Raw genomic sequence first — 16150 nt, 5'->3', positions numbered from 1 at the left:
GAACAGAACAGCAACATGTTCCATGCCAGAACTGAGGGTTTTTTCTTCCTGAATTCCTCACTGGCTGATAGGGACACTCCAGTCCAAGCTCAGCTGCTCCAAGGCTCTTTGTGAATCAGATAAAGGCTCCAAGAAGCATCAGGAAAGGAGGAACACGACACATCCCCACCAGACCTTGAAGGCTCTAGTATGTGTGGACTCTGGGGCAAGCTCCTCCACCGCATAAGGTGACGGGAGTGGAGCCAGAGCCTCCAGTCCCTTGTCCATTGCTAACCATTGTCTCTGGCACCCTCTCCTCATGGTTTCTCATCCACAGACTCGGCTATGCAGAGAGCTACTCCCAAACCAGTCAGCAGCATTCCCAGGGCGGCACCTAGAGAAAGGAAACAAGCAGGAAATAAGCCCAAATCCTGAACGTGCTCACTGCTTATTTCATAGTGTGAAGGGGCTGGCCCTCATGCCAAGTGTGAAAGCAATAAAACCAGGCTGCCCACAGGCAAGGTCAGGTGTTCACTCGGTATGAAGAAAAATAAGATTTTTGTCTAATTTATTTTTTAAAAGACACTCTCACCTTGATAAGACTGAGGAAGTTCCTGGTGCAAGAATGCTGAGAGTACCTGAGGCTCGGGAGAGGGGTGTTGGTGTGCTCAAGCTTACCTCTTTAAAACATTTATTAGCCGGCTTTCTCCCTTGCGGAACTCAAGGTGGCTTACAATGTAAATAGAACAGCAATTTTTTTTTTAATGCAGATTAGGGCTGCCAATAAACTAGATTAGTCCAATGCAGTCCTAAATAAAACCATCTTCAGCTGCCTCCTAAAGATCTGGAATGAGGAGACCAGGCGCATCTCCATGGGGAGGCTGTTCCAGAATTGTGGGGCTGCCTCTGGAAGGCCCTCCTTCATGTACCCACCAGATGAGCTTCTTTGGTCAAAGGGAGGCTTCTCCCTGTGATCACAATTCCTGAGCAGGAACATATGGGAGAAGATGGTCCCTCAGACACCCCGGTACCAAGTTATGTAGGGCTTTAAAAGACAAAAACACTGTCTTGAATTGGACTCGGGAGCACATCAGAAGCCATTGTAATTACTGTAGTATTGGGGGGGGGGGTGTCACATGCTTTCAGTAGCTGACCCCAATCAGTAGTCTAGTTGCAGAATTCTGCACTAACTGCAGCTTCAAGGGAAGCCCCAAGTAGATAAAACTGTAGTAGTCCAGTCTAGATGTAACTAAGGCATGGATCACTGTGATTAGATCTGCCTGAATCAGGAATGGGTGCAGCAGAAGCTTGGCAAAAGCACTCTGAGCCACCTTTTTCTAAGGTGACTGCTGTATCAAGCAGCGAACCTGGCTTTTCAGGGGGTGTATAACCCCATCCAAGACAGGAGAGATCTCAAGTCCCTGGTCTGCCTTTCTGCTAACCCAGAGAACCTCTGTCTTGTCAGGATTAAGCTTACAGAATCATGTGGGGGGGGGGACAATTTCCAAACTACTTCACAGGCCTCCTTCTTGTAGTTTTCTATTCAACAGGATTTATTCATAGCAAAAGGGGGGGAAATAACACTTCCCCCTTTAGCATCTCCCGTCTGTAGGCTATGAAGTAGAAAAACATAAAGAGGGATGTTGTGTGTGCATCTGGTCAGAAGGAGACACCTACGTGAGCTGCCAATGTCTTCTCCAAGCATCTTCCCTGTTGCCACGGTGAACATCAGAGCCAAAGAATTGCAAAGAGGCACAGCCAAGGTAAGGTCTGAAAAGGATCCAAGTTTTTTTTCAAGTTAACAAAGGAGCAGGTAGAGCAGTGTCACGACTGGCCGCCCTCTCCAGAGCCCCAGCCGTGTTGTAACGTAACCGAGTCAGGTCAAATAACTCAAACCACCTTTAAATGAAAAGGTTTATTAAGAAATTAAAAAGAAAATAATTAAAATGCGAGTACAGTAATCTTAAAGACACACTGGCAAAGAAAATAACAAAGTCTTGCTGGTTATACTTACAACTCTCCTACATAGCTGAAGTTCCTTATTCTTAAACTAAGCATAGAATAAGCATGGCTAATTTATGGCAATCTGAATTGTCAGATGACCCATGACTTCCAATCAGAAACAGTGGTTCAAAGAAACCTCTAGATGGTTCAGGCCGGACTAGGTCCTAGGAGTGAAGAGTGAGCTCATTCCCCCCCTCCCAACTTTCCATAGATGAATCTAGCTTCCAATTATGCTGGTATGTTGACTCGGCCTTGAACGGGACTTATCTGCCTGGTAACAGGCTGCAGGTGCATCTTGTTTTCCATGGTCTCTGCTAGGCCTCTACACTTACAAAGCAACGGTTTCTTAAGCATTCAAAATGGAGAATAGTGATGCTAAGCAAAAGCTAACACTGAATGGCTTGTCCTATCTTCACAAGCAGGAAAAGCAATTGTCTTGCAATTATAGGGAGAAACCATCAGAAACAGAGAGCAGCCACACTGCAGTGGGAATTCTGCCAGTCTCAGTTAAGTATGGTAAGCTATGTGCTATGGGAGTGGGGGGATATGATCAGCAACTTAGTCATAGTGATCAATGAGACTTGGGGTGGAATGTGCTAAACTCACCCACTGATCTGTCCCAGTTTGGGCCATGCAGTTGTCGTGTCTTGACAAGAATGCAAAATCAAAGTTGCTCAGAAATCAAGATCTGGGGCACCTGCAAATACCAGGAGCCTACAAGGTACCTGTTAGTGTTTAACCTAGTACTTTAAAGCAGCCAAGCACTTTCCATATATCAATGTGGTGTAGTCCTTGCAACTTTATAAGGTTTTGCGAGGGCTACACCACATGAAACAAAGGAGTTGTGGCTCGGTGGTAGAGCGTCTGCTTTACGTGCAGAAGGTTCCAGGTTGAATCCCGAACATCTCCACTTAAAGGATGAGGTAGCAGTTGATGTGAAAGATATGCTGCCAGTCACACACAATACCAGTCTTGACAGACCAGTATCAGACTTATGTATGCTATCTCTGTTATGCTGATAGGGGCTGGCAGTGGCTTACCGAAGACTATCTAGGGAGGTTCCCAATTTGTAACTCAGCTGCTGCTTTGAGGCTTGCTGGAATGGTACCCAAGAAGAACATTCCCAGAAGCTATGCTGCAGTGTCCGTCCCCGTCCCCATTCCCCACCGGCCATGCGCACTGGAGTTTCTGAGTGGGCCAAATGACGTTTCAAAGCTGGAACTGTTTGTTCTCCCCTTCTCCACAAATCCCGCTTACATCCTTTAAAAGCAGTAAGGAAGGACTAACCTGTGGAAGCCAAAGTAAGATAGTAGATGAGCGAGCCACACTGGTTGAGCATAAATGGAATTGCATACTGCAAGAAAAAGTATAAGATGGTATGGTCAGACCTCCCAATTTTTTGCTGGTTGTGGTCTGTAATAAATACCTTTGACCTCCCAATTCCCTGGACTACAGCAGATTTGGGTATACTGTGTAATGAAAGACCCAAGCTGGTCTTGATTTAAACAGTGGAGGAAAGGGTTATAGAGACCCACTCTTTGGGTCTGTGCATCACTAATACAAGGCTGGCATCCACATAAAACTTGTACTACCTTTTTCTTACTGTTAGGATCATGGTTGTCATTGTTCTCTTCTATGAACGACACAACCATGATTATGAAAACAAAATTTGGGGAAAGCAAGGAGTTAAAGTAATGTGTTTTCATTTGGGGAAACTCCAGTCTGGTTGAAGCCCCCAGTCTTGAGTTTCTCAACACAGGGGTTAATCCTGTTTTATGAAAGGAAACGTTACAAAGGAATTTTCCAAAATAGGTTTCCCAATATCAAACCCATAAGACAGGATTCTTTAGGAGTTAGAAAATTAATTAGACTTGCAGCCAGAATCCTATCCACGCATACTCGCAAGGAAGTTGCATTGAATTCAATGGGATTTACCTCAAAGTAAGCACATATACAGGACTGCAGCCTTAGGCAATTTTCAAAGGGCTGGGGGGAAGAAAAGTGTTTTGGGGAAGGATATCATACCTTGTAATTGAGAAAAAGGAATTTCATTTCTGCCAGCAACTGCAGTGCCCGGTTTTCCTTCTTCACCTGTTCCAGACCCTCAGTCCCTGTTTTCAAAAATGGGTTGGTTCCTCCCCAAAGAGCTGCCACCAAGACCAAAGCTGCAACTTCACCTGCAATGTAACCGTCAAATTAGCAGACTCAAGGAAGTCTTCTGAAAGTACATTGGGGATGTGAAAGAGGGTGGTTGAACGTGGTTAAAGTTTTCCCCCACAGCCCAAGCATGGACTCTCATATTTGTTACACTGCAATCTTGTGCACACTTCCTTGAAAGTAAGCCCCCCTGAACTCAGCGGAGCATATTGATGAATAAGCATTAATTACATTGGCCAGTCACAGTCCCTTGGCCTAGCCTACCTCACATGGTTGCTGTGAGCAGGAAAAACAGGAGTGAAAAACAGCACATTTCTCCTTAGTTGGAATTTTTTGGAATGTGTTTCAATGGAAACAAATGGAAAGTTTGGGGAAATCCCCAAAAAACTCCCATGAATTTTTTTGTTTTGAAATGAGTGTAGCTTTGTCTACAATTAATATGGTATAGTGCATAATGAGTTTAGTGTTTTCAGCACTACAAAGCTGAGCTTGCTGTCCAAATATGCTAATATCCAGTTGTGATGGTATATTCTGCCCAAATGATGCACTTTCCCCCCTAACAACAAAATTTGTTTTCTAATTGCCATCTCCCATCCCTCAAATTACAAAAGGATATGTGTGCTATGATGGCATAACAGTTTGCAGCTCTCTCTTTATTACTTCAATCTATATGCAGAACATATCATAAGGAAAGCTGGATTAGATTTAGATGAAGGTGGAGTGAAAATTGTGGGGAGGAACATAATTTGAGATATGCCGATACCACATTACCAGCAGAAAATAGTGCTTGAAACGACTACTGGTGAAAGTTAAAGTGGAAAGTACCAAAGGACTACAGCTGAACAAGAAGACAAAAGTAATAACTACTGGGGAATTACTCAACTTTAAAGTGGACAATGAGGAAACTGAAATTGTTCAAGACTTTCTATTCCTTGGCTCCATCATCAACCAAAAGGGAGACTGCAACTAAGAAATCAGGAGGAGATTGAGACCAGGAAGGGCAGCCATGAAGGAGCTAGAAAAGATTAAGTGTAAGGATGTGTCACTGGCAACCAAAATCAAGTTAATTCATTCTATGTGTGTGTAAAGTGCCTTCCAAGTCACAGCTGACTTATGGCGACCCCCTTTTGAGGTTTTAATGGCAAGAGACTAACAGAGGTGGTTTGCCAGTGCTTTCCTCTGCACAGCAACCCTGGTATTCCTTGGTGGTCTCCCATCCAAATACTAACCAGGGCTGACCCTGCTTAGTTTCTGAGGTCTGACAAGATCAGGCTAGCCTGGGCCATCCAGGTCAGGGCAATTCATTCTATAGTCATTCCTATTATTTATGGGTGTGGAAGTTGGGACAATGAAGAAACATGACAGAAAGAAAATAGATTCCTTTGAAATGTGGTGTTGGAAGAGAGTATTACAGATACTGTGGACTGCCAAAAAAGCAAATAAGTTGTTCTAGATCAAATCAAGCCTGAACTGTCACTAGAAACTAAAATGACTGAACTGAGGCTATTGTACTTTGGTCACATTGTAAGAACACGAGTCACTGGAAAAGACAATAATGCTAGGAAAAGTCAAAAGCAGCATTAAAAGAGGAAGACCCAACATGAGATAGTTGGACTCGGCTCTCAGTTTGCAAGGAAGCTACTGCTCTGTTTACAAGACCTCAGCAAGGCTGTTACCAATAGGACATTTTGGAGGACATTAATTCATAGGGTCACGATGAGTCAGAAATGATTTGATGCCACTTAATATACAAATACCCACAATTTTATTTGTAAAAAAACAAAGGCATTTGTACTTTTAAATTCCATAAATATGCCAAACAATGCAATTTTACATGCGAAGTTATAAATGATGCAGTCTGTGTTGTTCAAGCAGCAAAGTAATTTTAGGTTTGGTAGGAGAGTAAGTATTGTCAGCATTTCTATGTTTCCCCCCCATTACTTCAAAATTCCCAGACATTTTACGTCTATGGCTGTGCTGGGAGAACCACATAAATAAAGACCCGTTCAGCCCCCTTCCAGCGTCTCTGCCTCCTCCACGCGCACGCTCCCTCCCGTACCGGAAATAGGTCCCTCACCTAGCGACGCCATGCCGATCGGCTACAGAGTTGCGGAAAAACAGCGGCGCAGAGCGTCACTTAAACTGAAAGTCATCGTTCGAATGGAGGACTGCAGGTGGTCGCTCTCCCTGTGCCGTCTCTATGGTCCGTCGCCTTCCTATGTCTACCTCCCGCAAGGCAGGCATCGGAAATGTGGAAAGCTCATGGAAGTTAGAACACGTTTGGTTTCGAATTGCGCGGAAGAGGCACTATAACCATAGAGATCTGACGGATCGAGCAGCCACTTTTCTCGGCTTCCGTTCCCAAACCGACCCGGCTTTTCTTTTCGACGCACAGATGCTTCCTTCGCCATACAAAAGGGCCCACCATAAAGAAGAAGCGTCAGTAAAGAGCGGTTCCTGGTTATTGCCGGAAGTTCAGGCCGCTTGTTGTCCCGGTCTAGCCGGACCGCTTTATGTGTCAGGTGGCGGAAACCGGAAGTAATGTCCTGTGGGCCGCGCTTTTCCGGTCTGACTTCGGAAGTGGATCCTTTTTCTTCTCGCGTCCTGTTGCCGCCGGCCCTGCCTGACCGCAGCTATGGTGAGTTGAGTACCCCGGTGGCCTGGCAGGCCTGCCTACGCCGTTAGTGAGCTAAAGGATTGCCAGCTTTCATGTGGAGTTTGCAGGTTTTCCGGACATACAACGGATCTCCAGACTACAGAGATCAGTTCCCCTGGAGGAAGTGGTAGCTTTGGAGGGTGGTCTTCATGGCGTCACGTTCCTGCTGAGCTTCGTCCTCTAACTCCGCCCTCCCTGGGCTCCACCCCCCAAATCTCCAGAAATTTATGCAGCCAGAATTGGCAACCCTGGCGCCGAACGGGATCATTTTGCCTTCCTAGGAAGAACGTTACACCCAAACGCCGGTCAGGGTTTCCTGCTCCCACTATGTCAGAGTAGGTAATGCATATGTGCCGTGAAGAGACTAGGACGGAGGATGGAAGAACCCAGCAGTTTTTCCTCCCTCAAAGCGGTCCACTGACCTTAAGCCAACCACGCTCTCAGCCTAACCTCCTTCCTAGGGTTGTTGTGAGGGTAAAATGGAGGAGAAAAGAATCAGGTACACACCCTGAGTTTCTTGGAGGAAGGTTCCCTGTCCCCAAAGTTAAAATTGATTAAGTTACACTTACTTGTTTTGTGGGTCACATAAACAGCCTACAGGTTAATTTTCACATTTTCAATATTTTCGCTTGCTTGTTTGTTTAATCTGTCTTTCTTCAGAAACCTATCCTGCTTCAGGGCCATGAGAGGGCCGTTACTCAGATCAAATATAACAGAGAAGGTGACCTGTTGTTCACAGTGGCCAAAGATCCGGTATGCTATTCTTGAATTTTTGTTCTGCACCTTTCAATCCAAAGTGGTATCCTTTTGTTATTTGGAGAATGCAAATAATGAACCAAAGGGTATGTACATACAGACTCATACAAACAGATGACACTCTGGTGGAGAGTATAGCTAAGAGCACATTTGGTTATCTCCAGTAAGGCTGTCAACATTCATGACTTTGAAACCTTGAGCGGCAAGTGCAATGAGCTGCATGTGGGGCTGCCCTTGAAATCAATTCAGAAGTTTCAGCAGGTATGCAGTGTGTTATCCATGTACTTATGTTGGGGTGGTATCGGGGGGAAGTTGTCCAGCCTGCATTGCAACAGCTGCTTACTTAGTTTTGGCCATAACTCAAAATGGAGGAATGTATTTGAAGTCCACCGTAGCCCAGTATCTACAGAGTCACAAACACATTGCTGCATGTACAATCCCTTACTAGTTTAAATCTCGATGGGTAGCTGTGTTAGTCCTTTTGTAGCAGTAGAAAAGAGCAAGAGTCTGGGAGCACCTCAAAGACTTAACAAAATTTCTGGCAGGGTATGAGCTTTTGTGAGTCACAGCTCACTTCTTTGGATACAGCTAGTTTACGTTTAGTAGGCCATGTTCTTTAAAAGAGCTGAGATCTGGGGCAGGGTAGCCAGGCAGGGCCTTTGCCACAGGAACCCAGAGGTTGTGAAACCTGCTTCTTATGATGGTTATAAGTGGTCATCTGCACAGTTTTGATAACAGTGCTACCCAGGGGTTTCAGTTGGCCTTCCAGAAGATTGAAGAATTTGTTTCTTAGTTGCCAGTGGCAATTTGTTTCAGAGGAAGGTGGTAATATTCTATTTGGGTTTTGTTAATTGGGTAAACTGCCTGTACTACCTAGGGAACATAAATACTTTTGAAGGACAAAGTCTGGTTTTCATCTTGGTGGGTCATAACAATAGATTTCCTATTCATCATATTCTGTCCTGTGTGTTGAGGAAAATATTTCCCTTTATTGAGCAAACTTTTTTAAAAATCTCTTTATTTTTTTTCTTATACAAAACTGGAAAACTATTTCAGATCATTAGGTGTCAACCCTGAAGAAGAAATATATTTTAGGTGTCTAGTGGATTGGCTTTGTTAGCGTTTAAAATGCATTGTCTGTTATGTCTCCTGAATTCAGCACGTAATGAGATTTTGATTGCTTTCAAAATAGTCCAGCGTATAAGCCACAATTTGCTTGAAATATTCTGCATGTTATTTGCCGGATCTTGCCTTTGTGTGTGTAACTACAACTCCTTTGTTCCCAGATTGTCAACGTTTGGTACTCTGTCAACGGTGAGAGGATGGGCACATACAATGGACATACTGGAGCTGTCTGGTGTGTTGATGCTGACTGTATCCTTTGGATTTAAAAAACGAGAATGTTGTGTGGTTGTGGGACAGTTAATTTTAGAGGCACCATTGCAAATGTGACAGGACCACTCTGCACAATTTGAAGATTCTGGGAGAGAAATTTAGCCTGTAGTAGCAAAGCAACGAGAAGAGCTGTAAGCATTTTGCATTTATAGACAACAGCCTGCTTCATTGGATGGGCTGAGAGGATACATACAGACAGTGCATACATACAGTGCCAACTTAAACCAGTAAGAATGTTTTCACGGGACAACTAATGCGTTTTGAAAGGCACTTTAATTAAGATACCCCTTGATCTAGCACACATGAACAGGGGAGGGGCCGTGGCTCAGTGGTAGAGCATCTGCTTGGCATGCAGAAGGTCCCAGGTTCAATCCCTGGCATCTCCAGTTAAAGGGACTAGGCAGGTAGGTGATGTGAAAGACCTCTGCCTGAGCCCCTGGAGAGTCACTGCTGGTCTGAGTAGACAATACTGACTTTGATGGACCAAGGGTCTGGTTCAGTATAAGGCAGCTTCGTGTGTTCATGTGTTCAAAACGTGTTTTGGTGCTGCCCATCACATTTATTTATGTGGTCATCACTTATTTTATCCTGTCTTTCCTCCCAGAAGCTCAAGGCAGCTTATATTTCATCATTACAACAATCCTGGGATTGGCCCAAGATCACCTAGTGAACCCAGGTCTCTCCATTCCTCTCCACTCTAACCACCATACAGCACGGTCTGCAAAAAAAACCCAAACCCTCATGCCCTTTGGTGCCATGTTTTGAAATGCATTCTAACCATGGCATCACATTTTTGTCTGGATATTGACGCTGCCTAGTCACTTACATATGTTCCCTGAAGGAAGATGTCTGTGTTTGCATTGTTGAATTCCTTCACTGCTCCTTCAGGGGACACGAGGCATGTGCTGACCGGTTCTGCAGACAACAGCTGTCGTCTCTGGGACTGCGAAACAGGTAGAATTTAGAAATGGGTTGCATGGATTTGGGAGGGTACTGTTGAGAGTACTGTAAGCAGTGTGGGTGGGGTGGGTGGGAAGAGGTCCCTGGAGACAATTGGAGACCTGCACAACAGCACAGGATTCACTCATGTGGGTTTTAATTAGTTTGATACCCATGCTGGATCTATATGGATAAGCAGGGTTAACCATATTTAGAACAAAATTTTGCAACTGCGTCATCAGCTGTGATCCCTTTGAAAAACAACCACCAACCTCCTATCTGCACTTTCTTCTTGGGGCCCATAGCATCATCTGGATTGTTCCCAGATCCTGCCTTGCTTAGCTTCGGCATGAATTTTTAGGGCACTCTCTGAGCCCTGCAGCTGCTCTGGCCTTTTGCAAAGCACAGCAGTGGTGGTTGGTGCGCTCGATTTCCACATCATTTTTAAAAATCAGCTTATTTTGCGTTTTTCTAGTTCCCTCTCCCCCACCCTATGTCTTCCTCCTTTCATTTTCTTCATTATGTTAGAGGTTTTGTACACTGATGCACTTCTACTCGGGAAGTGCTGGGCTTGTTTTTAAATGAACATGTGTAGGGGTGAGACTGCTAACCTGGGGGTAATTCTCTGGCTGTGAGTGGGAGCCGCAGGCTTTGAATGGTCCCAGCATTCAGTCTTCAGCATCTTCAGTGAAGAGGATGACAGGTAGCTGGGCAGGGAAAGAATTGTCCCTGCTTTGGCCTTAGTAGCAGCCAAGCAGAGGAAACTGTGCTGGGCTAGCTAAGAACATAACATAAGAAGAGTCCTGCTGGATCAGACCAGTGGTCCATCTAGTCCAGCATCCTGTCTCAAACAGTGGCCGACCAGTTCCTCTGGAGGTCCAACCACAGGGCAAGGAGGCCAAGGCCTATCCCTGATGTCGCCTCTGTGTAAGGAGGTTCCCTTTAGTCACCATGACTAGTAGGCACCGACAGACCTATGTGATCCCCATTTAAAGCTATCTAGGCTCGGGGCCATCATTACATTCTTTGGCAGCAAATTCCACATTTTAATATTACTTGCCAAGTAAATAAGTGTTTCATTTTGCCTGTCCTGAATTTGCTGCCCATCAACTTCATTGGATGCCCTCGAGTTCTAGTATTTGGGGAGAGGGAGACAAAGTTCTGTCACAATTCCATACGAGGCAATTACCCAATGTTTCTCGTTGTAAGCTGACTTTTTCTGCCATATCCTCCGCCTAGGCAAGCAGCTGGCTCTGGTCGAGACCAACTCCGCCGTCCGAACGTGTGGCTTCGATTTCGGAGGGAACATCATCATGTTTTCCACGGACAAGCAAATGGGCTACCAGTGTTTTGTCAGCTTCTTTGACCTGCGGGACTCCAGCCAGATTGGTGAGGCCTCTGGGTGAAGGCACAAGGATTGGGATGAGCAACCTTCAGACCCACAATTGTTTCTCCCTCCTTAAATCTATTTAAAAAAAAAAAAAAACCAGACGGAAAATGCAAGATGGCTTAAAAACAGAAAAATCAAACCCAGAAAGCAGGTCAAAGTAAGGGGCCTCACTGCCTCTGTGGTTATTGCCTCTGTGGGAAGCTCTCCTTCCCTGGAAGTTTTCAAGTAGAGCCTAGATGGCCATCTGTCAGCAATGCTGATTCCATGATCTTAGGCAGATCGTGAGAGGGAGGGCATCTTGGCCATCTTCTGGGCATAGAGTAGGGGTCACTGGGTGTGTGTGGGGGGAGAGGTAGTTGTGAATTTCCTGCATTGTGCAGAGGGTTGGACTAGACCCTGGTGGTCCCTTCCAACTCTATGATTCTGTGATTTTTTATTGGCTGGTGGCTGATGAGGCTTGGGAGGGAGGCAGTCAGGGGGAAGGGTCCTCCAGCACTTTCTCCCTCCTTCTCCTGAACGGTGGAGTGGCTGGCCACAGGTGGAGTCCTAGAGCGGTGGGGACAAGTGGCAGCTGAGCTTCTACTTGCTTTTTAAAACCAGCCTTCTGTTTCCCCCAGAGAACAACGAGCCTTACATGAAGATCCCCTGCAGCGAATCCAAAATCACCAGTGCTGTGTGGGGGCCTCTCGGGGAATTCATCATCGTGGGGCATGAAAACGGAGAGCTGAACCAGTTCAGTGGAAAGGTGAGCGAGTGCGGGGCGTGTTGCGCTGGGACAGATTCCCCCCCAAAAGCAACCCTTTGCCAGACGGCAAGTTTAGAATTCATCTCCGAGAGAGAGTTCTGTAGCCTGTGAGGCAGGCTAGGGGGCAGGGCAGAGATTTGCCCAGGTCTCCTCAGAGGGTTTTATGGGTGAACAGGGTGTTTGGAGAGGCTGCGTGCATATGCATCCACCGCTAATCATTGGCCTGCCCTGCTGCCTGGAAAGCTTGTGATTTGCTGTGCAGAGAGTTGAGACTGGGAGCCTTCACAAGAGCGGGTGTCATGTGGACACTCTGAGTGAGGGAACTGCGTGTTTCCCTCTGCCATATGAGACGGCAAACAATGGCCTGCCTTGCGGTGCTGTCGTAAAGCATACTAGAGGGAGAATGTATGTGGAACGCTTTAAACATGATCGATGAGTGCTGTGATTATTCATAGCAATTGAGGGGATGCTTTTCCCCTCTTTTCCTGTTGCTCCAGAGGCACTATCACTGTCTTCTTTTCCTTCCTCCTTAGTCCGGGGAGGTTCTCGTGAACGTCAAGGAGCACACAAAACAGATCAATGACATCCAGACTTCCCGAGACATGACCATGTTCGTCACGGCTTCCAAGGACAACACGGCCAAGGTGTGTCCCCACCCCATCGCTCGCCCAAAAGCCTCATCTTCCCCGCCTCATCCTCTAAGTCTCCACCTTCTGGGTTGGGAAAGTGGGGGGGCGCAAGGTGCCTTTTGGCGCTGTGGGGCAGAACCCAGGAGCATCTGCCACTTGAAGTCCAGAATCTCCCTGTGTTTTCGGTTTTGGTGCACAACGAACGTGAAAGAAAACGAAACCTTGATCTGCTTCGCAACGACGTAATTCCCACGTGAGGGTTGTGGCTTAGGCTGGATTTCCTGCAGCTGCTGGGGAAGAGAGATGTGTGCAGGCATTGGGAGGTGTGTGGCTTTCGTGCACACCATGAAATGCTCCCTGCACAAGTGCTATGAACACATGAAGCTGCCTTATACTGAATCAAACCTTTGGTCCATCAAAGTCAGTATTGTCTACTAAAACCGGCTGTGGCTCTCCAGGGTTTCAGGCAGGGGTCTTTCACACCACCTGCTTGCCTAGTCCCTTTAACTGGAGATGCCAGGGATTGAACCTCTGAGCCACAGCCCCTCCCATATGGCGGGGTAACACCAAAATGCAGATTGCTTCCCCTCCTATTAAGGGGAAAGATTGTGTGTGCAGGGCTGTGAATATTCTGCACGACAAAAAATTCTGTCCCATTCCCAAAAAGGCCACCTTCAGCCAGATGAATGCTGTGGGGTGGTGATTCATGTGTTCTGAGTCGCGAGTCACCCTGCAGCAGTTATTCTTGAGCGCCTTGCCCCTGACCGTCAGGGGCCGTGCTCGGCTGTTGTCTGGTTCATGAGAAACCATCCGGCTTTGTGCAACGGGACAGCAGAAGGTGGGAAACCCCTGCCAGCCTTGTTCCAGAGTGGGACTTGCAGCTGCTGCGCAGTTGGGGAGCATCTTTCTGGCCCTGCAATGGTGGCACGGGGGGGGGGGGGGCTGCGGTGTCTCCAGGCCAAGCAGTTGGGACCATGTCCATGAACCCAGCTGAGGTAGTGTCAGCCGAGGCCGCCGTTAGGGCAACTGGTGAGCCGCTTCTTCCTTTGCAGCTGTTTGACTCCGCAACGCTCGACCACCTGAAGACCTTCCGGACCGAGCGGCCTGTGAACTCAGCTGCGCTGTCCCCCATCTTTGATCACGTACGTTTCTGGGCAAACCTACAAGTGTCCCTTCCTTGGGCACACACTCTTGTGGCTAGTGTTGTGCTGTCTCCTAGTAGATTTTGAAGGATCTTTTCCTGGACTTAAGGTTTTTATTTTTTAAATTTTATTTGTTTTTGGATTTATATCCCACTCTATCCCGGCCAGAGCCGGACTCAGAGCAGCTTACATCATAAAACACTATATTACATAAAAATTCATAATTCTGCTACTACATAAAAAGAATATATAACATTTAAACTTCACAGTTCGAAACTGATTGGAAGATCCAATGGCGCCCATTTCCTTGCCACTCAGCCTAGTGGAGAGGTATTCAGGAACACCTGTGCCAATCAGAGAGCGCAAATGAAGGGGGAGGCCAGCTTTGATGGGAAACCGTCGCTGCCCTCAACCCTAGGTCTGGTGGAATATCTCCGTCTTACAGGCCCTGTGGAACTGTGCTAGATCCCGCAGGGGTCAGGTCTCACTAGCCAGAGAGTTCCACCAGGTGCCGGGGCCAGAGCCGAAAAAGGATGGAGATTTTCTGTGCCGCCATCTGAGCATGGATTATTTATGCATGCCTTGCCTTCCTTTGCGACCTCCCAACTGTCTTCATTTGGGCTGGGAAGGCAAAAATATAGTTGCGTGCTTTAATGGCAAGGCTGAAAACTGAGGGACAAGAGAACATGGGTAGGCCACGGTCCCTGTTTCCAAACAGCATGAATATGTCCAGCCGAGATCAGTCAGTTGCTAGGTCTCCTGGCCTGACTATCTTTCTCTTTCTCCTTGGGATGGGATGGGCCTCAGAGCCCCTGAATCTATCCTCTTTCCCTCCACGGGCAGGTCGCAGTTCCTGGGCTGCAGCGGCTAAACTATAGCCTCATACCAGAGGAGGGTTTTGTTCAGATGTGTTTCCCTCCCCCTTGTTTGCCCTTTGGCAGGTGGTGTTAGGCGGTGGCCAGGAAGCCATGGATGTGACAACGACTTCCACCAGGATCGGCAAGTTTGAGGCCAGGTCAGCACGTTTGTCTTGCCTTTTTCTTGCAAGAGGGGGGTGCTGGTGGTTTTCTCCCCAGCTATTCTGGTTTCAGCAGGCAAAGGGGCAGGGCAAGATATTTGGTTGCCCCAAGCAAGGTACGCTGATCCCCTCCTGGGCCTGTCCCACTGCCAGCCAGGCCACACCAAACCTGTGCAGCAGGTGATGGGTGGCAGCATGGGCCTGGGAAGGGGGAATACCACCACTTCCTCTACTGTCCAGGGGCTGGGAGTGAGCGGAGGCCCTGTGGAGCATCAGCACACTCCTCCTCCCCCCGCCCCAGGCAGCTGCGTGGGGGTGGCTTGGCCGGAGAACTGGTCTCCTGCAGAGGGGCATTGGGAACGGAGGATACCGAGAAGATCCCCCATTGCCTCTTGTTCGTCTGGCCCGTTTCTCCCTCACAAACCTCTCCTTTCGCCGCTCTAGGTTCTTCCATTTGGGTGTTGAGGAAGAGTTTGGAAGAGTCAAGGGTCACTTCGGGCCCATTAACAGTGTCGCTTTCCATCCTGATGGAAAGAGGTAAGTTTCACAACGGGCAGAAAGCGGGCGGAGTCATGGGGATTGGGTACGCAAACGGACAGAAAGCGGGCGGAGTCATGGGGATTGGGTACGCAGCCCTCCGGGGCAACAGCTTCACCTCTCCCCCTCGTTTTCCTTTCAGCTACAGCAGCGGGGGTGAGGACGGCTATGTCCGGATCCATTATTTTGATCCCCAGTACTTTGAGTTTGAGTTCGAAGCTTGAAGCGGCTCCCTACAACTCCTCCCCCCCCCTTTCTACAACTGCCGTTTTGGTCTCTTTAATCTCTTCAGGGCCTGAAGTTGTGCTTGTTCCCAAGAGAGGTGGAGCCACCTGAGATGAGGCAGAGCACTGCTGCTGCTGCTTGTGGCCTGGCCCACCTCTCTGCCTTCTCTCAGGGACTGCAGCTGTCTTATCCTTTTTGGCATATTTATAGAAGTAATACAAAAGGAAGTAATAAATACTCTTTCTCCCACTGAAATTGGAATGCGCCTGAGTCTGTTGCTTATACACTGTTTAAGGAAAATCTTAGAATCATAGAGTCGGAAGGGACTACCAGGGTCATGTAGTCCAACCCCTGCAGGAAATTCACAACTACCTCCCCCCCACACCCCCAGTGACCCCTACTCCACGCCCAGAAGATGGCCAAGGTGCCCTCTTTATCATCTGCCTAAGGTCATAGAATCAGCATTGCTGACAGATGGCCATCTAGCCTCTGCTTAAAAACCTCCACTTAAGGGAAGGAGAGCTAACCACCTCCCGAAGAAGCCTGTTCCACTGAGGAACCACTCTGTTAGAAAATTC

The 16150-nt window shown here is 47.4% G+C and overlaps 2 protein-coding genes across 3 annotated transcripts in view; one reads left to right on the top strand and one right to left on the bottom strand.

The window, feature by feature from the left end:
- EIF3I (eukaryotic translation initiation factor 3 subunit I) overlaps positions 1-15613 on the top strand; it is a 130200-nt gene extending 114587 nt beyond the window's left edge. Inside the window, exons 1-11 of one of the 2 annotated variants that reach the window (XM_056847052.1) lie at positions 6734-6778; positions 7457-7549; positions 8839-8926; positions 9836-9901; positions 11126-11275; positions 11894-12021; positions 12555-12665; positions 13703-13792; positions 14734-14807; positions 15255-15347; positions 15490-15613. In XM_056847052.1, the coding sequence (XP_056703030.1) occupies positions 6776-6778; positions 7457-7549; positions 8839-8926; positions 9836-9901; positions 11126-11275; positions 11894-12021; positions 12555-12665; positions 13703-13792; positions 14734-14807; positions 15255-15347; positions 15490-15571 (978 nt within the window). In that variant the 5' untranslated portion in view covers positions 6734-6775 and the 3' untranslated portion in view covers positions 15572-15613. Of the gene's footprint in view, positions 1-6733; positions 6779-7455; positions 7550-8838; positions 8927-9835; positions 9902-11125; positions 11276-11893; positions 12022-12554; positions 12666-13702; positions 13793-14733; positions 14808-15254; positions 15348-15489 lie in introns of those variants that run through there. The other variant, XM_056847054.1, reaches the window with a different exon arrangement.
- Positions 280-6313, bottom strand: TMEM234 (transmembrane protein 234). Its single transcript, XM_056847056.1, has 5 exons — positions 6218-6313; positions 4009-4160; positions 3271-3337; positions 1657-1749; positions 280-373 (listed from the first exon to the last, which is right to left on the bottom strand). Exons 1-5 carry the CDS (start codon positions 6228-6230, stop codon positions 297-299), a joined length of 402 nt encoding a protein of 133 aa, XP_056703034.1. The 5' UTR covers positions 6231-6313; the 3' UTR covers positions 280-296.
- Positions 15614-16150: the final 537 nt, after the last annotated feature.

Source organism: Euleptes europaea, chromosome 3 (assembly GCF_029931775.1).
Source record: "Euleptes europaea isolate rEulEur1 chromosome 3, rEulEur1.hap1, whole genome shotgun sequence".
Lineage (NCBI taxonomy): Eukaryota > Metazoa > Chordata > Lepidosauria > Squamata > Sphaerodactylidae > Euleptes > Euleptes europaea.
This window is presented reverse-complemented; position numbering and strand designations above follow the sequence as displayed.

Bases quoted from the DNA above. Each gene is read 5' to 3' on its own strand.
- TMEM234 (XM_056847056.1), bottom strand. The intron at 1,750-3,270 runs GTTAGTCCTTCC...GATCCTTTTCAG, and splicing joins TCTTACTTTGGCTTCCACAG to ACCTTACCTTGGCTGTGCCT. The intron at 374-1,656 runs GTAGGTGTCTCC...TCCTTTCTCTAG, and splicing joins AGAAGACATTGGCAGCTCAC to GTGCCGCCCTGGGAATGCTG.